Source organism: Barbus barbus, assembly GCF_936440315.1.
Source record: "Barbus barbus genome assembly, chromosome: 6".
NCBI classification, from domain to species: Eukaryota; Metazoa; Chordata; class Actinopteri; order Cypriniformes; family Cyprinidae; genus Barbus; species Barbus barbus.
Genome location: NC_136734.1, coordinates 10,378,582 through 10,402,352, shown reverse-complemented (window position 1 = coordinate 10,402,352; position 23,771 = coordinate 10,378,582). Strand labels below are relative to the sequence as shown.

At 36.2% G+C, this 23,771-nt stretch overlaps 1 protein-coding gene across 8 annotated transcripts; it reads right to left on the bottom strand.

Moving 5' to 3' along the window:
• Nucleotides 1-101: 101 nt before the first annotated feature.
• kat5b (K(lysine) acetyltransferase 5b) lies at nt 102-23,218 on the bottom strand. Of its 8 annotated transcripts, none has more exons than XM_079418299.1 (16): nt 23,183-23,216; nt 23,007-23,073; nt 22,104-22,172; nt 21,805-21,941; nt 21,575-21,643; nt 19,893-20,066; nt 19,611-19,682; nt 19,182-19,244; nt 10,935-10,997; nt 10,304-10,552; nt 9,604-9,693; nt 9,282-9,422; nt 8,448-8,541; nt 8,088-8,247; nt 4,975-5,056; nt 102-471 (listed from the first exon to the last, which is right to left on the bottom strand). In XM_079418299.1, the coding sequence occupies exons 1-16, from the start codon at nt 23,195-23,197 to the stop codon at nt 337-339; spliced, it is 1,680 nt and encodes a 559-aa protein (XP_079274425.1). In that variant the 5' UTR covers nt 23,198-23,216; the 3' UTR covers nt 102-336. The 8 variants fall into 8 exon arrangements, with proteins under 8 accessions (XP_079274425.1, XP_079274426.1, XP_079274427.1 ...); XM_079418302.1 differs by lacking the exon at nt 102-471 and adding an exon at nt 1,219-3,136; XM_079418300.1 differs by lacking the exon at nt 10,935-10,997 and having other exon boundaries at nt 121-471; nt 23,183-23,218.
• Nucleotides 23,219-23,771: the final 553 nt, after the last annotated feature.

Genomic DNA, 23,771 nt, shown 5'->3' with positions numbered 1-23,771 from the left:
GGGAGATCTGTGGCGCATGTGCGTGTGTGTGTGTGTGTGTATATGTGTATATATATATTTTTAAATGGAGTTTAAAAAGAATGTTCTGTTCTCACGTACAGAAAAGTAACAGACTGACATGAATTTCACAGAATTCTGAAATTTGTAAGATTGTCACATAACATGCAGATGTGGACTGTTGAATCTTTAACAACATTAAACCGTCTCCGTCTTCTTTTACAGGCTCATTTTCAAGTAAAGTCTGTATATGGAACAGTGACAGGGTCTTGAACTGAATTCCTTTGTGAGCAGGGCATATGGCACATTAGCTGCGTGCCAGTAGTCCTCTTACAGTCTTCACCACTTGCCCCTCTTGCTCCAGTCTTTAGGAGTAAAATGCAAACATTTGGGGTCAATACGGAGGTGACGCTTCTGCATGGCCCGCTCATGACCTTCCACTATGTCCTCTGATAAGGTGAGGATATACTGACCCTGCAGGGAGATGAACAAACCCAACTCAATTTTTTCAGCAAAAACACCAATGTAATGCTCTACTGACATACTACACTAAATAACGGAATCTGTGGAGTTAAAAAAAAAAATTATAATTTAAGTCCAAATTTAAGACATTTTTAAAGTCCTGCACAAATAAAAGTAGTGCCATACGAGCGAGGATAAAAAAAAAAAAAAAAGTTTTATAAACATGTCAGCATTTAAACCATTATTTAAAGCTGCAGTCCGTAACCTTTTTTGGTTAAAAATTATCCAAAATCAATATTTGAGCAAGTACATGACCAGCCAGTGTTCAAAACTATCGCCTTACTTTAGCCCGATACACAATGGTTTGATTATAATGATGTTTTGAGTGGTACGGGTAGGTTTTCGCAGGAAATTCAAGCATGGTACTGCATCATTACGTCACATCAGTAAACAAAGAAGTTGTCCTGGCTACTAGGCTATGGCATTTGAGGATCCTGCAGGTGGCGGCTCATTTATAGCCTTTTCTCACAGCAGCTAGAATAATTAAATGTATCATTTTGATAGCGGATTGTGATCCAGAAAGGATTTATGCGTTTAAGAAACACATGTGAATGAAATTAAATTATATTCCAGTTGTAAATGTGCTTCTGATTACAGAAGCCTGGGATTACACAAGATTTGTATTCTAAAGAAAACCATTTCGAAGGGAGCATAGTTTGCTTTTGGGGTTAAAAGAATTTCTTAATATGAAATTTGAATGGCATCAGAATCAGAATGAGCTTTATTGGCCAAGTATGTTTACACATACAAGGAATTTGTTGTAGTGACAGATGCTCCACAGTGCAATAGAAGGACAGTAACAGGACAGGACACAGATAATAAAAACAAAATAACAAGATATAGCCAATGACCAATGTAAAAAGCAGCAGCAAAAAAAAAAAAAAACAATATATAATATAGGCAACTATGTATGTAACTATGTATGGCATGACACAGAAATTGAAATCTACATGTTAACACACACTATACCCATAGTCACGCAATGCTGATGTTGTTAACATTAATAATTTGAGAATAAAGTTTAACAATAATAATAATTTGCACGGTTAGATGTGATATGAGCTAACTGATCGTTAAGATTTAAAAATCACCATTGGTAGTGCGATTAACAGAAATGCTTTTTTCCTCAGTTGGGCAGAACAAACGTGGCAGACTTGTTACTTACTTGTTCAGATGGCAATATATGGTGAAAATTCTGATTTGGGTCATATATTCCAAGACGTAGGCTAAAATCTGTGATTACTAAGTGTTTGATTCACACCGGTGTGGTGACCGACAGCTACACATTCACCTCAAAACATCAGATTGATCCGCGCTGAAGCCGTGCCAGAGTACAGCCCACGTAATAAAGATAATTCCGCACCTGGCTGCAATACCAGGTTTTCAACAAAGATGGCGACAAAGAGGCAAAACATACGGCCTGCAGCTTTAAAATGATAATACATTTTTAGAATGCACATCAGCTTCTTGTCAATCCACCAGTTAACATTTACAACAAGTATGCTGTGTAAAAATATGGGTCAATTACTGGTTTGAACAAAAATAGCAGATGGGCTAAATGAAAATTAAAATTAATTCTCTGCCAGTAGGTAGCATTTACAAAGCAGCAGAAATATAGCATAAACAATTTACATTGTTAAAAGCGCTATATAAATAAAGGTGACTTGACTTACAGTGGTGTGAAAGAGTGTTGGCCCCTTCCTGATTTTTTATTTTTTTGCATGTTTGTCACACTTTAATGTTTCAGATCATCAAACAAATTTAATTATTAATCAAAGATAACAGGTAAACACAACATGCAGTTTTTGAATGACGTTTTTCATTATGAAGGGAAAACAAAATCAAAACCCACATGGCCCTGTGTGAAAAAGTGCTTGCCCCCTAAACCTAATAGGACTTTGACTAGGCCACTCCAAAGTCTTCATTTTGTTTTTCTTCAGCCATTCAGAGGTGGATTTGCTGATGTGTTTTGGATCATTGTCCTGCTACAGAACCCAAGTTCACTTCAGCTTGAGGTCACGAACAGATGGCCGGACATTGTCCTTCAGGATTTTTTTGTAGACAGCTGAATTCATGGTTCCATTTATCACAGCAAGGCTTCCAGGTCCTGAAGCAGCAAAACAGCCCCAGACCATCACACTACCACCACCATATTTTACTGTTGGTATGATGTTCTTGTTCTGAAATGCTGTGTTACTTTTATGCCAGATGTAATGGGACACACTCCTTCCAAAAAGTTCAACTTTTGTCTCGTCAGTCCACAGAGTATTTTCCCAAAAGTCTTGGGGATCAAGATGTTTTCTGGCAAAACTGAGATGAGCCTTTATGTTCTTTTTGCTCAGCAGCGGTTTTCGTCTTGGAACTCTGCCATGCAGGCCCAGTCTCTTTCTTATGGTGGAGTCATGAACACTGACCTTAACTAAGGCAATTGAGGCCTGCAGTTCTTTAGATGTTGTTTTGGGGTCTTTTGTGACCTCTTGGATGAGTCGTCGCTGCACTCTTGGGGTAATTTTGGTCGGCTGGCCACTCCTGGGAAGGTTCACCACTGTTCCATGTTTTTGCCATTTGTGGATAATGGCTCTCACTGTGGTTAGCTGGAGTCCCAAAGCTTGATGATCTGAAACATTAAAGTGTGACAAACATGCAAAAAAGAAGGGGGCCAACACTTTTTCACACCACTGTATACTAGGGGTGGACGATATGGCCAAATTCTTATATCTGGATATGAGTAATTGGTTACACTTTATTTTAAGGTGTCCTTGTTACGGTGTAATTATACATTTAGGTACTGAGTAATATTAATGAACAACATCTACTTCCTATATGGTTAGGATTAGGCTTACTTTCATGTAATTATGCATAATTTATTGTTATTATAATAATAAGTACATGTAACATGTAACAAGGACACCTTAAAATAAAGTGATACAGAGTGATTTTATTTCACCGTAACAATATAACAATGTAGTTATTTTTGCTTTAAATAAGGTCTTTATATAAATTTTTTGATACCATACAAATTTCAGAATTCTTGTCACAAGTGTCAATAATCACAAAAAAATAATACTAATCTAAATAAAAAATGTAAAAATAAAAAACTTGTGCACTGAAGACCTGTAAAAAAACGAATTACTCTATCACTGCTTTCACATATGCAGGTCTCTCTGACAGCGCTCAGAAAGTCGCTTAGCGTGCACATATAGCAAAATGAGTTCTCTTTCGTTGCTGATTGTATTTTAACAGCCTGAAATCACTCGTTTTAAAACCGCAATGGTTAAAAGAGCGTGCAAACGTTAAGTTCTTGTGACCACTTAGCACAGTAACGTCACGTGAACGTGTAACTGCAAGAGAGACGATAGTCAAAAATCACTGTTGGTTGACAAATTTCTACCAGTTAATTGTATCTTATCGATATATTGCCCATCCCTAACATATACAAAGCTGCACTTTACTTATATACACTATGTTAGACACTATACAATGGTAAAATACCAAGAAAATTCCATTGAAGACATTCGGTTGCCTTCAGACATACATTCATATAACCACACACACACACAAAACTCTTGGAATTTGTACAAATCATGTGAATGGCTTGTTTCAATACCAGAACAGCATATAATTCATTAACAGTAGATTATAAGCAATTTCTTGTCATAAATGTGCAATATTCATTGATTGAACTGCTCTGAAACTGTTGGCCGTGCAATAGACTTTGAAATGTGCAGAGCTCTTATTAATTAATTGAAGTCATATCCTTAAGTTCAATAATCAAATTAAAGCCCAAAGTGTACTTCACTTTTTATGCATACGTGCGTACAGTGCGCATGACGCAAATTGCGTCATCAGAACAGTACGCGCACCACCCAATTTTTGTAACGGCTTGTACTTTGTACGCTCAGGTCGCACATGTGCACTGAAGTCATTTGGCAGTAATCAGTTTTTCCACATGGCGGCCGTTATTTCTGTCCCAGGCCGTTATTTCACAGTAGAAAATGAAACTAAAAAGACAGAAAACGACAACGAAATAGCGGAGCCTGCAACCACAGATGCTCACATTGACAAGCGCTTATGAGCGAGAGGGTATGAGACAGCTCAGCTTCGGTTTAAAAGAGTTAAAAAAATATTTGTTATCAGTAATGAATTAACGGGGAAAAATAGAGCAGACACTGAACTTGGATGAAGCTTTCTACAGCGCATGTGTTGACCACCCGCATTCGCGTACAACTAGCGTATGCGTACAAAAATGAAGTATACTTAGGCCTTAATCAGTCACATCATGATTCCTGATTTTCCGTCTCCAAATGTAAGACCTCTTGAAATTATAATGAAGACCTTTTTTATACTATTAGGATATTTAAAACTTTTAATGGCCTTAAATTTGCTAAAACAACTTTTTAAGGAACCATGGGCCTCTGGGAAATCTGAAAACAAGCATCATAAGTGATCCCTTACCTTATAATAATTGATGAGGTTGAGGTATTGAAGAGTTGATATCACATCCTCTTTCTTGACACTGGTGATCTCACTGATTTCACTGACAGAATCAAAAATTGCCATAACATTAAAAAACATAACCAACCATACAAACTAATCTTTTTAAAAACTTAATTAAAACCATTGAGACAATCAAAATTAAGATGGGTATATCAGATGGGAAGAAAGAAGATTTTGCACTGAGAAAGCTTTTTTTCATTGTTATATTCTTCATGAGAATATAAAACAAGTTTATCATTAGATTATCATTATTGTAATAATCATGGGAATCATCAGTTCATCAAAGGAATCAATTTTATTAAAAACTTACCATGATGTATGCTTACAATTTAATACATCACTGACATTTAGTTTTTCCCTTACAGTAATGAAAATTGGGGGTAGGTGTACTAATGTTGTCACAATACTGAAATTTTCTTTGTATGATGTCTTGAAAAATCAACCCTCTACAGACACCTTGGCAACTGAATCGCCATTGGCTAGTAAATTTTTTAGTTTACTTGCCAGACAGATAATACTAGGCCTATATATGTATATCTATATAATATATATCTGTGTGTGTGTGTATATATATATATATATATATATATATATATATATATATATATATATATATATATATATATATATATATATATATATATATATTAGGGCCGGGACTCGATTAAAAAAATTAATCTAATTAATTAGAGGCTTTGTAATTAATTAATCGAAATTAATCGCATTTTAATCGCATATAAATATTTGACCTGAGAACAGTGAGAAGTAAGTTTTTTTATATGGATTTTTTAATTTCCCATCCACAGGGCCAACCAAAGCGGTCTCATCAGCTTCTTTGTCCATGTTCACTGTGGTTTGTTTTTGGCTGTTTCTCAACATGCGTTCTTCAGCGATCTTGCGTCCTTGTGTTCTCGTTCTATGTCATCATTAACCGTCGAAGTTCAGTTCCAATTCTCAAGAACGCAAGTACAGAGAATGCATGAAAGTGCCCGGATATGTTCTTGAAACTGAGGATGCATCGAGTGCAGACTTGAGAGAATCGAGCCGTTAGAAATCCCAGAAAACGCTGTGGGTGGCCGGTGTACGGAAGCCTGTAAGCTTTAAAGTCGCTCTCGCAAATACTTAACGGCTCTTCAAGTTGAAAGTAAACATTTATCGTTTTGTTTTGGTTAATTTTAATAAAGTTAAAAGACCCGGAGAAAGTCTGCATTTTTATTGGCATATTAAAATGAATCTTAACAGTAAAACATATAACGCTGTAAAATAAAACAATACAATTATATGAAAGTAATATCTATAATAGTATGAAATGTTTTAAGTTATGACATTTTGTAATATTGATTGCTCATTGGCCGTTTCTTATGCTGAGATTATGCGGTCAGTTAAGCAGGAATGCAGTACATCTCAGTTCTCATAAGTGTGCGTTCTGTGTTCTCGCGTCCTTCCGAGTTCGTTCTTCCAAGGAAGCTTGGCAAGACCCATAGATATATATATACTGACTAGATGTCGCCTTGGGCCTCTAAGCATGCATCAACATCGCCGCCATCTTGGGTCGGGGATCTGAAGGAAGCGCCAAAGTTTCCCAGCATTCAGATCAACTCTGAAGATGCCGGACTTTTGTGCTGTAGTAGATATTTTCATGAACTGGATGTTTTCAAAGAATGGTTAACCTGTTATATACTGTAGCCTAATCATTTAATAAGCTGTTGTAAATACTGGAAGATGTTTTCACACTACGTACGCACGTTATGTTTGTTTTTGTGTTATATAACCATTTTACGCTGGGTCATTGTATTGCAGGCTTGCTGATGTACAAAATAAACCAGTACAATTCAAATGTTTTAATTAACATGTATTTTTAAGTATGGATATCACACCATTGTAGCCATTTTGTGTGCAGTAGACTAGGCTAAGGTAAGTAACAATAGTTAATTGTAAGTTCACTGAAGTGGAAGAATAATAAACTTACACCTAGTTTTGAAGTAGATTAATATCAAAAGCTTCAATTTTCTCTGGACTCGATCATAAATACATGTCTGTCAGTTGGAACAAACCAAAAAACTAAGAAAAATCATTTGAGATTTGGACGATTTATGATGATTTAATTTCTGCCTAGATGCAGATGTTAGGTTCCCCATCCTAACATTCTGAGGTCTGTTGGTCAGGAAGTCCATAATTGTTTTTTTTTCCCGCTTTGTTTGTTTAACTCTTGCCTTTAACTCTTTAAATTTTGCTCTATTATTTATTTATATTTTATATATACTTTATATTATTCATGTTTTTTTCATATCACTATCAGCATCCTTGTAATTGTTTTGTGCATTGTAGAACAAATTAATTAGTTATGTAGGTGTGTCCAAGTATTGTATTGTGTATGATATATCACATATTTATGATAAAACATATATATAAGTAAAATAATTAATCTATGTTCTATCATAAATATATGTCTGACATTTATAATAAACCAAACGGCTTGAAAATCGGTTGAAAATTAAGCAAATTAAGGTGATTTTAATCGTTGATAGTTCTCTGCCAATGTTAACTAATGCAGAGTAGACGCGGCTTCCCCCGACCCAAGATGGCGGCCGCGCTGACGCATCGTTCCTATGGACAGCAGCGTCAGAGGCGACATCTAGTCAGTATATATATCTATGGGCAAGACCGGTCTCCACGAGAACGCAAGTCTGAACGCTAGTTGGTGCTCCAGTATAATCGGTCCGCCGAAACTCATCCAGTGAGAAACGTTCCGCGGAGCAAAAATAAGTGCAATTAAAATGCGCTAAAAAAATTTAACGCGTTATTTTTGTGTAATTAATTAATCTAAATTAACGCGTTAAAGTCCCGGCCCTAATATATATATATATATATACACATACACATACACGCACACACACATAATTCAAATGCACACTGCAATGTGTCAACTAGATGTAGAAGAGAACACAAAGGGTGTATGATAACACAAAAATAATGTCAAGGCAGGTGTGAAAGCACCCTCAGATTCACCCAAATACACTTTTTGGTTCAGATTTTTGGCATAACGAGCATAATGAGGTTATGACACCTACTTGATGGTGATCTGTGGCCGTTCTCCATTTTCTGATTTGAGGTTCATGAGAATCTCCAGAATTGTCTGTGACCAGTATGAGCGGTAAGAGAGCAGGCCCAGATCAGACAGGGGCTTCTCAGGAGTACCCGTCTTTCCTTCCACTTTCGAAAGCTCATAACCTGACAGATGTGAACCAAAAACAAACAGTCAAGTTTTATTATTTGAAAAGGTTTATACTACTTACTGATTATTCTGAGATGGCAAGCAATAATTTTGCACACATTGTAAAAGTAAAATAAAAAAATATATATATATTTTTTAATTCATTCTTTGATTCTATGCACCTCAGAAAAGACCAAATAACTGTATGATTACTCACTGAATTCAATTAGTAATTTGCCATAGCCTCTTCTTTGGTAAGGTGGTAAAGTCAAAATGCAGGCCACATTATAATCTTCTGTTGATTCCTTTTCCTTTAATGGGAGGAAAGCACAGACAATAAAAACACAATGCTATCATATAAAAAAGGGGACTAGACAAAATGTAAAACACTTTGAATATCAGTGCACTACAGAGTTCCCACTCGAAGTCAAATGTCAAATTCCCTGACTTTCACTGACTAAAAAGCAGAATTTCCATGACCTATAATAAACGGAAAAACAGGCCGATGTTGTGCAGAGCACTTTTTTTGCTTTTTACCGTTATATGCGCTTTGATTTTTTTTATACTTTTTATGTTTAAACTCGGCCTTTGAAGAGGTCATTTTGTAGCCAAACCCCTAAAAATATAAATTTTCTGGCATATTTGCCTTAGTTAACCGGTACAGCCTGGTGACTGCATTTGACTTAGTGATTGCCAGTTGACGAGCGGGAAGAGAATAAAATGGAGCTGAAAAAATAGCCCAGGGCTCAATGCTAAGGATTTTTTCAGTGGTTAAAATTATTACTTGCCCTGTTAATATTTTCACTAGCCTTGCCACAAATGGCTGTCTGTACACGCTGTTTACACACAACACAGTGCACGAGTAGCCTACTGAATGGAGCAAAAATTCATGATATTCCATGATTTGGACTAAGCAAAAAACAAAAATTCTTTGTCTGGAATTTCAATGTCTTTCAATGTCTGGAACAGACCTTTTAAAATTCCATGATATTCCAGAATTTCCATGACCCATGGGAACACTGGCACTAATGCAAGCAGATCTGTAGTTTACCTTGGAAAAGTAGCCAACTATGTGAAAACCCTTTGAGTCATACTCTGTCATAACATAGAAGAGGAAAGGATCTGTGTCGTAGTACAGAGTCTTGTGGTCCAGGAAGCATTTGGCCAATAAACACAAATTTTGGGAATATGTCTGTGTGGTGGGAAACAAAGAGAGAATAAAAAAAAAAATTAAATAAAACAAAAAGGTCAAATGTATTTCTACAAACATTTGCCTCACAATCCAATATTTGCTACAGTAAAGCTTTTAACAGTAGCGTCTGTCTGATCGGTCAGTTCGAAACATCAATTATTATGAACTAGAGATTACCCACCTTGTTTTTCCTGCCATCTATTTCAAAAAAGGATATAGTTCCTTTACGATAGATCTCATTTCCTGGCGGGTGTCGAAGGTTGCATTTTGTCTGTAAATGTTATAAACAGGTGACAATTATCTGTGAGCATGTGTATTATGTCAAGCTAGATGCACACTATAAGACTCAAGCCTATTGTTTTTAATGTGTCTGGGCTCAGGTGTTTGCCAACGAAAAAGAATGTAGCTGGCAAGTAAAAACAGAAATCAGAAATCAACAATTAAACTGATTCTATATATACACAATTAAATATCTAAGCTTAAAAATATTAATTTAATATAAATACAGAATTTATGTAATAGGAAAAAGCTTTTGCAGTTTTACTGATTGGAATGGTCTCAGACTGAATTGAATTATTATACCTGAAACGAAATCAGCTAAATAAAGTATGAACACATCGCCAGATACAAGTAGAGCTTGACAGATTGAACTGTAAGAATAGCTTGACCTGCACAAATAAAGGGCATGAGCAATTCAAAAACAGAGTACAGGCTATAAAACATTTGTCTCACCTCCTGCCCATTTTGTCTACTTTACCCTTTACATATGCCTCAAAAAATGTATGAGATGTTTGTGTTTCGTGCCATTTTACTGTGATGGAATGTATATATGATGATGGGAGTGTGTGTGTTATTTTATTTAGTCCTAAAACAGCTCTTACCAGGTGCCTCTGTAGACACTTGAGGCTCTTGAGGTACTTAAGACAGAATTCACAAAGGTAGAGGATGGGGAGGGTGGTGAGCTCCTGTGGGTATGGAGAGAAGTACCATGGCTTTAGCCTGTGCCGGCCCAGTTCAATACAGTCTATGTTCTTCATTCGTGTGACGATGTCATCGTGACTGCGGTCTGACACTAAACTACCAGTCATGCGAGGAGCAGAGGGGATGCCATCAGAACTGTCCTGGGAATCCTGAGAGCAAATAGTAAAATTAGAGAGATGGTAGTAGTGCATCTAACAACAATAACAAAAGTGGATGTCATATGAAATAAAAAAGACAAAAAAAAAACAACAACTCTAAACTTTGTTATATCGCTAGGAAAAGTGGTTACACTCTTGCTTTCATTCTGTAAATACCAGGAATTTTATCCATATTTTTTTACCCATTTATTATTACCCAATTACCTGAAAAAGTCAGTTAGAGAATTTAATAAAACCAACTCTCGCATTTCCAAGATGCAATGGCTTTTTAGCTAAATTTCTATTGTTTGAGCTTCACATTTTTGTCTAAAAGTCCTATGCCTCCGCTTTTACAGACACACAATAAAGGCAATGGGAAGTAAAGGAGCCGGACCTCTCCTGGCAGCAAAAAGACGGTGGAGCAGCGAGGGTTGTTATTCTGGAACACCTTTACAATCTAACAGAAAAACACAAGTGGATGCAAAGCTTTGGGACATTTTACTTAAGAGTGGAGGAAAACAGGTAATAGAAAAAAAATCAGCAAATTATGAATAGGGAATACAAAACATTTTAAACGTTTGATTATTAGGGGACAATGTGACTTACGGCCTCATTTTTTAATTTGCATTCAACAGTCTAAAAATGTACTGTCTTACATGTTAAGCAGAAAAAAGCCCACTATATACACACATACATATTTAAAGTTATCTAGAATTATTTATGAAGAAGATAAAATACATAATCATTTATTAATCAATTATCATTTTGACTTAACCCTTTTCTTTAAAGGCTGAAATGTGAGGTTTACCTTTATATGAAACTTTTTCAAAGCTTTATTTTGAACATTTACATTATATATTTGAACATGCTATTAAACTGTTGTCAAGTCAAGTTGTCATTTAAAATCCGGACATCATTGGTAATGTTATTGTTTTAGTGATTATGCAAACAAAAAATCCTTTTTTGCTGTTTGTTGATTTTTAAATATAAAACTTGAAGTGATTTATGCGTCGGTACTTTTTGAACATCTCCAGCACATTTTAACAATAACGTGATATTACTGATAATCCTGATAATTTTGGTCACTATAATTGTGATGAGAAATTTTCATACCACTACATCCCTAATACACACACACACACACACACACACACATATATACGTATGTATGTATGTGTATATATGTGTGTGTGTGTGTGTGTATATATATATAAAATATAGTGCCGTGAAAGGTTTTTGCCCCCTTTCTGTTTTTTTTTTTAATTTTTACATATTTGTCACTCTTTAAAGATTCAGATCAAACTAATTTTAATATTACACAATGCAAGTAAATACAATATGGAGTTTTTAAATGATGACTTCATTTATTAAGGGAAAAAAGCCGTCCAATCCTACCTGGCCCTATGTGAAAAATTAATTGCACCTCCTGTTAAATCATGAAAGAACTGTGATTAAACACATTCCCCCATTTTCACAGACGATGCTTAAGCCTAGTCCTAGACTAAGTCTGAGCTGTTTCAACTGAAACTTGCTCTGACTGATCTTAAAATATATCAGTGCCTTTGTTTTAGCCTCAAGATGCACACCAGTAATGTTTTTTTTTTTTTTTTTATATGTTTATAAAAATTACTTAAATGTAATTAGTTTAAGCCCTGTCTGTGAAACAGGGCCATTATCTTAGAAAGCAGAGTTAAATTTCACTAGCCACACCCAGGCCTGATTAATGCCAGACCTGTTGAATCAAGAAATCACTTAAATAGAACCTGTCTGACAAAGTAAAGCATGCTTAAATAGCAACACATCATGCCGCGATCTAAATACATTCAAAAACAGAAGAGAAACAAAATAGTTGACATGTATCAGTCTGGAAAGGGTTATTAAGCCATTTCTAAGGCTTTGGGACTCCAGCGAACCATGGTCCACAAATGGAGAAAACTTGGAACAGTGGTGAACCTTCCCAGGAGTGGCCGGCCTACCAAAATTACTCCAAGAGCGCAACGACAACTCATCCAGGAGGTCATGAACCCAGAACAACATCTAAAGAACTGCAGGCCTCACTTGCCTCAATTAAGGTCAGTGTTCATGATTCAACAATAAGAAAGACTGGGCAAAAACGGCATCCATGGGAGAGTTCCAAAGCAAAAGCCACTGCTGACCAAAAAGAACACAAAGACTGGTCTCACATTTACCAAAAAATATATTGATTATCCCCAAGACTTTTGGGCAAATATTCTGTACTAATGCAACAAAAGTTTAACATTTTGGAAGGTGTGTGTCCCGTTACATCTGGCGTAAAACCAACACAGCATTTCATAAAAATAACTTCATACCAACAGTCAAACATGGTGGTGGTAGTGTGATGGTCTGGGGCTGCTTTGCAGCTTCAGGACCTGGACGACTTGCTATAACTGATGGAACCATGATTTCTGCACTCTATAAGAAAATCCTGAAGGAGAATGTCCGGCCGTCAGTTAGTGACCTCAAGCTCAAGCGCACTTGGGTTATGCAGCAGGACAATGTTCTCAAACACACCAGCAAGTCCACCTCTGAATGGCTCAAGGAATACAAAATTAAGGTTTTGCAGTGGCCAAATCAATGTCCAGACTTAAATCCGATTGAGATGCTGTGGCATGACCTTAAACTTTCCATTCATGCTCGAAAACCCTCCAATGTGGCTGAATTACAACAATTCTGCAAAGAAGAGGGAGAAAAATTCCTCTACAGCAATGTGAAATAAACATTGCCAGTTATCGCAAACGCTTGATTGCAGTTGTTGCTGCAAAGGGTTTAGAAGATTTAAAAAGATTTCAGGGACAATTACTTTTTCACGTAGTGCCAGGCAGGTTTGGACAGCTTTTTTCCCTTAATAAATGAAATCATTATTTCAAAACTGCATTTTGTATTTACTCTGGTTATCTTTGTGTAATATTAAAAATTGTTTGATGATCTGAATCATTCAAGTGTGAAAAATATGCAAAAAAAAAAAAAAACAGGAAGGGAGCAAAAACTTTATCACACCACTGTGTGTGTGTGTATATATATATAGATATATATTCGGGGTGGGAATCTTCAGGCACTTCACGATCCGATTCCGAGAGTCACGATCTGATTCCAAAACGATTCTTGATCTACATTTTTTCTATGTTTGTTTCTATGCTTTTTGTTTGTAGTTGGAATCTCTGGGGTGTGAATCTTAACTGGTTTCAAATTCAATTACATTATAATTAACATTATCAACTCAATATTACGATGGGTCATATTCTCAGTTTTCAATATTACTGCACATGGCTACATTTTCATATAAATTGTATATTAACTTTTGTATACCCACATATATATATATATATATATATATAGCCTATAAGCTATTCAAAACAGACGATAGTTATGGGTTTTTATTTTTTCCTCACTCAGCATTATTGCCGTTTGATTATTACTGATGCGATCATAGACAGTGGCAGCTTTAACAGGCTGCATTCACACTAATGCACAGATCTACTTAGATATATCAGATGTTTTGCCCTGCTCTGAAAACATGAGAACACAACTGACTGTGTGTACATCAATTTCATATAATAGTATTCGAAAATGCAAGTGCATTTAACCGCAGCCACAATCGAGCTTCAGTACAAACAAACACAAAGCGCATATGAAAGTCTGTCAGTGCGCGAGTTTCGTGCATCTAATAGTACTAATATATCTAAAGTAAAACACGGCGGGTAGAAGCACACACTGTCAAGCAATGCGCACGTGTCTCACAGCGCAAATTTGTGCAATAAAGTCCGCAGCGTCTCTAGCGCGCGCACGTGCCATGTGGAGAAAAAAAAGAAGCTCAGAATCGATTCTGAAATATTTAGAATCGATTCAGAATCGTTGAAGAGAGCATCGCGATGCATCGGAGAATCAATATTTTCTCCCACCCCTAATATAATATTACACACACACACACACACACACACAGAGTCAGGTCCATAAATATTGGGACATCGAGACAATGCTAACATTTTTGGCTCTGTACACCACCACAATGGATTTCAAATGAAACTAAACAAGTGGGAGGCACATATGCAAACTGTTGTAATTCCTACACCATTCACCTGATTTGGATGTAAATACCCTCAAATTAAAGCTGACAGTCTGCAGTTAAAGCACATCTTAGTTTCATTTGAAATCCATTGTGGTGGTGTATAGAGCCAAAAATGTTAGAATTGTGTCGATGTCCCAATATTTATGGACCTGACTGTATATACACATATATATATACACATATATATATATATATATATATATATATATATATATATATATATATATATATACACACACATATATATATACACATATATATATATATATATATATATATATATATATATATATATATATATATATATATATATATATATACACACACACACACGTACACACACACACATATACAGGTGCATCTAAAAAAAAAAACTAACTAGCTTATCTATTCGTTTTTTTTATTTATTATACAACAAAAGCAAAAAAGGCCTCTAACACTAGCTTGCTCTATTCTTTTTCTATTCTATCTGTCTTTTTATTTATTATATAATTTAAAAAACCTTGCTATGTGTACTGCATTAAGCTAACTGAGACTTGTTATAGCACTTGCATATCATTTGTTGATTTTGATTGCTTCCATTGTCCTCATTTGTAAGTCGCTTTGGATAAAAGCACCTGCTAAATGACTAGGGGCCAGTTTTACTAACAGCTTGCGCCAGCGTAAACCGTCTTTTGGCGTTAAAACTAGGGATCCACGATATTGGATTTTTGCCGATATCCGATATGCCGATATACATCAACTAATTTTGACCGATGTCTGATACCGATATAAGTCTATATATTTCATTTTTCGTCTTATGTACTGGAATCATTTTGGATTTTTTTATTTGCCTATATGCCTATATTTATTGTTCGTTTGTTTCAGTTTCAGAGTCTTGTTTTGAAAAGTATATGGATTCCAATTAAATAAAATAACAATTAATAATGTTTTTAAGGAGAGAACACTGTTCAAATTAACCTTAAAAATAACACTGAATCAGTCCTTACTGAATTTTAGAGACAGATGGAATTATAATCTGATATTTTATGTATTAATAATTTTAAATGCATGACCGCAACAGAGCCGTGAACACGGGAAGCACGGCCGGAGTCCATTTAGTCCGTGGATGCTGCTTTCATCCTCAGATTACGATTGTAAAATTACAAAAGAGCTCCTTGAATTCAGCTTTATTTTCCTCAGCTGTTTAGAATATATTTTTTTGTAATATTAATAAATTTGATTTTTTAAATATTTAGCCTATTTACAATTATCATTGTGATTTTTATTCGTTATAGCTTCATTAAACCAAGACTGACACCTTTGATAACATTAATTACTGCTTAATTAGAAACGAAAGTAACTATGTTATTGCTTTTCGTTTTATTTTAGCCTACAGCAAAAGTCAATCTGCTATTCAAATGAGCCATAAAGACGGGAAATAGATATTCAAGACGCTACATTTTTTCTTATCCTTTTAAAAACAGCTATCAATTGTTAAATTGTATATATATTAAAATTATTTACAAGTGTCATGTTTGCGATTTTTATGTAGGCTATGTAGACTATATAGTATATAAATAAACCATCAGAAATGGGTGCAATTAAGGCCTATACTTTTTCTGTTTTTAGAATATCAGACAGGCTACATCAATATATATATAGCCTATTATTTTTTTAATGAACAATGTTGCGTGATAAAAGAAAACATGAAATCAAGATGTGTAAACGAAAGAATATTTGACGTATCCGTGCAATGCACTTGTTTTAAATTAACTGTTAACTAAATGGCTTCTAATTATTCCTTTAATTTACCCTTATCATAATAACCTACCTGTTGCAGAGAAAGACGGAAAAAACTCACAATTCAGCCTAAAATTTATTGGCAACAGTACAATTGTACAAATTCACTGAAAAATTAGGAAAGTGCTGAGCAAGATCTGAAACATGACATTTTGGTTTTAATGTTTAACTTGGAACAATGAGCTCTCTTAGCCAATAAGCTGCATGACTTAGTTAAGCTAGATCAACAACAGCAATTTAAACTGTATTGTAATTTTACACTGTAAAAAAAATGACTCTAAGAACATTAAGTTAATATAGAAATAGGAGCATACTGTGGCTATTTCAGCTGCTAAAACTGAAACCAACGAATGAGGTTACAAAACCACCACCTATTTCTTATTAAGCAGGGGAAGATTTCTCTTAACAAAAATCAGCATTTCTGCTTTTTCGCCATCAATGCGATTTCTTTTTTCGTCCATTACTTTGGAGACTGCGCTAAACAACCGTTCGCTTTCAACGGTTGTGCAGGGCGCGCTGAGGTATCTGCGTGCTGCACGAGCAACAGCGGGGAAACGGGCCTGGTTGGATTTCCAGTATTCCAGTGGACTGTCTCTCCGGGGAATCGTGGCTTCAGCTAGGTATGCGTTTACCTACAAAGTAGCAAATAAATATTTTCTTTTATTTTTTTATTTTCTTTATTTTTGTTTTTTATCTTATTTGTCGGAAAGAATAATAACGAACCTGAGATGAGGTCTCGATACTGATTTGCTCTTCCAACAAGACATTTTCCTCCAAAATGTCTTCATACATGTCCAGCAGCGATCCTGTTCGTGTCTTCTTCTCTGGCGGACCCTCTTTGCTGACATCTCGTTGATCATCACTGCCCATCATTTCATCCACGACTTTAAGCAGCAGGTCGCGGGCACACATCTTCTTATCTTCGTCAAAATACCGGTCTTTGTATCGGGCATCAAACATGGTTGCAACTAAATACAGTGGTTCGCTCTGCACACCACTGAATCGAACACTGACCGCTTTCAGCAAGATTTCTTTGGCTGTCCGGACACCTCGGTCCGCGTCACTGCTTTTGCCAAGCAGCCGTGTCAGTGCCATAACAGCGGGAATTACATCAGCTACAGAGGCCTCTGCAGAACTGATATCTCTGGTCAGCTGCTCAAAGGGTGCAAGTAGTGTGATCATATTTTCAAGAATTCCCCATTGATTTGCTGTCAAAGATGCAGGAAGTTCAAATTCAACAGCATATGCGGCTAGTGCCCTCTTCTGCTCGACCAAACTTTCCATCATATAAAACGTCGAATTCCACCTAGTCGCGACGTCTTGGGACAGACGTTTTATTGGCATCCCGAGCTTCTTCTGTACACTTTGTAGGTGGCTGCATGCAAGCTGTGAGTGCTTGAAATGTCCCACTATTCTCTTTCCTAAGGCCACAACATCGGCAACGCTGCGCTGTGATAGGACACCCTCATGCACTGCCAGCTGCAGCGTGTGTGCCATTCATGGTAAACTTGAAACTCCAAACTCCTCCGTCGCTTTGCTCATGTTGCACGCGTTGTCTCGTAGCACTACGTGCACATTTGGTTTGGGGATTTTCCACTTTTCAGTCATCCCTTCAAACTCGGTCGCAATCGCTGCAGCTGTGTGAGAACCGGGACACTCTTGCGAGTGTAGAATCGCCTTTTTAAGGACGAAATCCTGGTCAATACAATGGGCAGTGAGGCTTAACATACTGAGAAGGCTTACACTCGATGTCCAGATATCAGTCGTAAAGCTAACAGAAGTGGCATCAGCGAGGAGCTTTTCTATTTGGACATAGACGACACTATACAGTTCAGGTGAGACCACATCTGAGAAGTAGCGACGGCTGGGCATAGCATACCGTGGCTCTAAGTAGTTAATCAGTTGGCGAAATCCTTCGTCCTCCACAACGCTAAAAGGCTGATTATCAAGAGCTATCATTTCGATTATTTTTCTGTTCAAAGTTTTTACCTTTTGGTGGTCTTTGCTGAATGTTTTTGCCTTTTCAAATGATTGAATGATATGCTCCTGACGACGAGTTTGTTGGCGCGGTTTTTTCTTTTTGCTTCATAAACAGCTCATAGAGATCATGATGGCGATTTTTAAGATGAGCTATTAGATTTGTTGTGTTGAAAGAATGTGGCTTGTCTCCTCCCCGCAAGACTGATGCCTTGCAATTGTTGCAAATGGCAATTTTGCAGTCAGTCTGACTTACTATGAAGTATGTCCACACAGCTGACATAATGGCTTTAGCACTCCTTACAAAAACATGCAAGTGCGCCTGCGCATAATCAACGCTCTTGTATCGGCGAAGCATATCTGCGTCATTTTCCTTATTGGGCCGATGCCGATAATTAATTTATATGCTAATATCGTCCGATTCCGATTGCATGCCGATAATATTGTGCATCCCTAGTTAAAACTGTACTATCAGGTTTTACTAAAGACGCGCAGTGACGAATTAGCACTGAAAAGGCATAGACAGATTTATTTTTGCACCTGACCTTATTGAATATGCATTTGTAGGAGTTTCCCTTTCAGATGCAAAATTTATGGGAGGAGAATATTCAAATGAATCACGCAACGTGTACTAACGTTTGCGCTCATCAAATTACTGGCATTTGCGCCATTATTTAATGTCCAAAAAAGCATGTCAAACTATTTTGCGCTTAATTATTGAAATGGCTGCAATTATTGTTGCTAGGAGGAGGCACCGCAGACACACAATAAAGGCAATGGGAAGTAAAGCCGGACCTCTCCTGGTGGCAAAAAGACGGTGGAGCAGCGAGGGTTGTTATTCTGGAACACCTTTACAATCTAACAGAAAAACACAAGTGGATGCAAAGCTTTTGGACATTTTACTTAAGAGTGGAGGAAAACAGGTAATAGAAAAAATTCTGCAAATTATGAATAGGGAATACAAAACATTTTAAATGTTTGATGATTAGGAGACAATGTGACTTGCATTCAGGGGACAATGTGACTTGAAAAAAAATGTATTCTAACTGACCAAGCTTGCTAAGCTTATGCCAGCTACCGCTAGGCAAATAACACAGAATGTCTGATTTATAAATGTTTGAGTGTTAATCAACAGATGGGATTCAATAATTTTTTTATTACATTTAAAAAAGGTGCATCATGTTGTACTAAGAAAACAACTGTAAATCGAGTTGAAGAGCCTACCTCGTCAGTCCCTCCACAATTTTTCCTTTTCCTCCCTGGCTGAGAAGGAATAAGGCGACGTGTTGTGCCATTCTTCCAGAAGAAAAAAAGCAAAGGGTGAAAGTGTCAAAATTAAATCAGTTTTTACATTTAAAAAAAAAAAAAAAAAAAGACCAAGCTCTCACATATTCTCTGTATTCATATTCTTTGTATGCTGATCATTACATAGCAGAGATGACCTTATGTGACAGATTTAACTAGCAGAGCTTCAATCATTTGAAATTATTCTTTTGTGTTTTTTACTGTGGTGAGAGAGGTGAGCTGCTCATGTTCTTCTCTGGACTTAATGCTGAAGGAGGGGTCCCTCATGGCTGGATAGACCGAGGCCTGACTTGCCTCTGCAGAACTTGGAAGTGAAGGCACTGGAGTCGCTGCAGTCACTTGTGTTGCCAAAGAGACAGATTCAGCTTTTCTCTTCTGAAAGAGCAAGCAGAAAGACGGATAACTTTTTATCAGCATAGAAAATTAAGCACAACTTCAGCCAAAAAAAAAAATTATTTCACACATTTCTGAATAAAGCGGTGTTTGCCCATGCAAAACACGCCACCACCACTATGCTAGGGTGTTGTAGGCAGTTGGCAGGGTGCTTATGTTATCTAAAGTGTGATGAGTGGGTTTCAGCATTTTGCTACATTGTTCAAGATGATTTCTTAGTGGCCCATATCAAAAGCTCACACGGGAAGTCTACTTGATATTCTGGTCCTTAGATATGGCTTGGGTCTCTCCTTCAGTCCATCATATTTTTCTCACCAATTTTTATAAATATGCCTGTAAAAACTAACCATTTAAATTTTACAATTCCACTAATAGCTGATGAATTATAATAAAATGTACTCTAGCCACTTACCTCATGTTATAAAACAGATTACAGGGAGTAATGACTGTGCTGGTTATGAGTGATGAGAATATATTATGACAAATATGGAAAATGCTATCATATTCACTCTCAGTCCAAAATATGAGTTTAAAGGTTTTTTTTTTTACATTTTTGAAAGACATTTATTATTTTAAAATGTAGCTCATTCCTGTGATGCCAACACTTGACATTTCAGCAGCCATCAACTTATTCAGCAAGGATGCATAAAATGTATCAAAAGTGAAAGCAAAAACATTTTAGATTTATATTTCAAATAAATACTGTTCTGAAGAAAATTTCTTTTTTTTTTTTACAATTGAGCACCAATACTAATTGATAACTGAACACTGAATCAGCATATTACAATGATTTCTGAAGGATTATGTGGCACTGAAGGATGGAGTAATGATGCTGAAAATTCAGCTTTGCCATCAAATACGTTCCAAACAGAAGTGGCTATTTTAAGAACACTGGATAGATTTGCTTCAGGACTGGAGAAAGAAAGAAAAAAAAAAGAATTGCAACAGATGCTATGACTATATTTTACATATAGAGCTGTGTAGCATGGCATCCGTTTAGAATATCTTACTATAAGGACAGACCACCCGAAAATTTTAATTGTCCTCATTTACAACATTTACCCTTATGTTGTTTCAAACCTTTTAGACATACTTTCTTCGGTGGAAGATATCTTGAAAAAAACAAAACAACATTTTATAAAAAAATAATAATAATATTAATAAAACAAAAACAATGGACCCCACTGATTGTGTGTACAGGAAAAAAAAAAAAAGCTTTGGAACAGCATGAAGGTGAGTTTTAGGAATTGAGGGAGATGACAGAATTTTTATTTCTTGGTGAACTAATTCTACAACAGTGCTAGCATTATCACATAAATTCACGCTGCTTGCCAATCAGCAATGTAAATTGAGATGAGGCAAAAAGTGGCATCCCTCACACTTGTTGCAAAGTGTGATATAAGATTTTTGTAACATACATTCAGCCCACTGATTAAAAGCTCTTTCTTGACAGATTGACTTTTATTAGTGTACAATTAGTTTGTCTGTACCGGTGTGGGGAGGGTTTTGCCTCTTGAAGGAGCTGAAGCAGACTGAACGTTGAGATCTAGACTCTTCCTCTGAATTTGAACAGAAAGGAAGAGGGGTTGGTAAAGGATTACATGGCACGTAAACAACACTTTGTGACAACGTTTTAAAATGAAGATCAATCAGGTGGGGGCGTATAACAAATATCAAATAAACGCTAACGATGTAGGCAGATTTGAAATAACATTCTTACCACATCTCTCTCTGGGGAGCTGGGGCGGGACCCCGGCAGGCCATTCTTCGTTGGAGTCTTTGCCTCCTTTTTCGGAAACTGGAGCTTCTTCAAGTCCAGGCGGTCTGGAGTCACCCATTCATCCAGTCGCTTATTGACTTTGCAAAAAATATATCAAATAAATCAATTGGATTTGTCTTTACAGTTAGCAAAAAGGTAAATAAAACTTACAACAAAATGATTAATGTTATAAAAATTTGATTGTATATGTTAGAGAACAAAAAGTAAATCAAGCATAAAGGCAAATGGTTAATACTCACAGTCAATATAGTGGACATAATAAAGCTTTCTCCCAGGAATATCTTTGACACTGAGAATTTCAGCCAATGCTTTGAAGGAATAAAAGGATAAATGAAAATTCAGACAGCTGAAAGCAGATCATATCTTTCTCATATCTAGAAAGGGAATTTAAATTTAGCATGTTTCACCTGTTATCTAGACCAGTGGCATAAACTACTTGGTCTATTCTTAAAAGTTAGTCATCTATTTTTTTTTTTCTTCTAGACTAGTCATAACCATGTAAATCCAGTTGCACAAAAATATAGGCTGGTCTAATTTTAAATTAACTTGTTTCCTCTTGGTTGACTGCTAGTTGGTCAAACTATAGTAGTTGGTTTTAGGACAATTTTGATGAAAGGTTTTGATCCACTTCAAATGCTGACTACTGTAGTTCTTAAGAAATAGTCTTAAAATAACAGATTATATTTACGCAACTATTAATGGCTTGGACCAGTTCAAAATAATTTGACTCCACAGGTTGGTTTTTGCTTAACCAAGATCTTAAGATATAACTTAAGAAATTCAAATTCATGATACACATTTACCAATTATAAAACGGACCATAGTACATATGGTATTTTTGTACAATAAATTGGGACACGTAAATCGTACAATGGTTCATTCACATAATCTTCATTCAGTTCCATAACACATAACGTAGCCTACTGTAAATCATCACCCAATGCCATCACTGTACCACCACATTCTTTATAATAATTATCGTCCGAGAACGATTAACGTAAGAAAACAGTCCCTATTTAAATTGACCGGAAAAAAGATTTTAATTTACATTTAAGTGACATAGTGACATTATCAGTGAGTACAGCCGCGAGTCTTTTGTTTACATTCGATACGGAGCTCTCTGGCTGATAACAGTTACTTACGCCACTCGTCTTCATTTTCTTGATTTTTCCGCAGTACGGGAAGCCGGCAGCCTTCAACGATTTCGACCTATGGGGAGATAATCCCGTTATAAACCAATGCTCCCGATGTCAATAGAGCGAATGTGTTTCACAACAGCATTCACACTACAGAAAACCACAGACTGTGAGCAGCTTACCGAGGAGTCAGCCATCTTAATCACAAAACGCCTCCAGTGCACAGAATTGTGGGTAAAAACAGAACGCCTGCTTGTTGCTCCAGGGGGCGCTTGACGGCTCTCAAAGCCCGATCCAGTGAGCTCGCAAAATTCTAAAGACTTGTTTACTCGAGACAATTATTAGGCATCTATAGGCTACTGTAATTGGTATCATTTAAACGTATAAAGCTACGATGATTTTTAAGATAAGAAAAAAATAAGAAAAATGCACACACAATAATAATAATAAATGTTTTTAAATGCTTTGATCACAATCAACTGTGGTACATCATGACCAGCTCTGTGAAAAATAGTAAGTATCACGCGATAGCAATGTGTGTAGATATAGTAGTGCATTTTCTCTTAAGAAGCTGTATAAAACTAGTTCTTTGTGGCTTACTGTACCCTATCTGAATGTAACTGTTGACGATTTGACTCCGGATCAAGATAAACCAGCTCATAATCTTTTTGATTTTATTAGCATTAATATTTTTTTTTATTAGAATTTCCTTTTGTTTTAAAATGTGAAGCATAGTCAGAAATGCTAGATCAAAGTAGTATTCATTAACAT

Excerpts from the sequence above, each read along its gene's own strand:
- kat5b (XM_079418297.1), bottom strand. The coding sequence starts at position 17,906 with ATGGCACACACGCTGCAGCTGGCAGTGCATGAGGGTGTCCTATCACAG. Across the intron at positions 17,042-17,132 it reads GTATCGAGACCTCATCTCAG|GTAAACGCATACCTAGCTGA; the intron begins GTTCGTTATTAT and ends GCTACTTTGTAG. Across the intron at positions 9,694-10,303 it reads AGTGTCTACAGAGGCACCTG|ACAAAATGCAACCTTCGACA; the intron begins GTAAGAGCTGTT and ends TAACATTTACAG.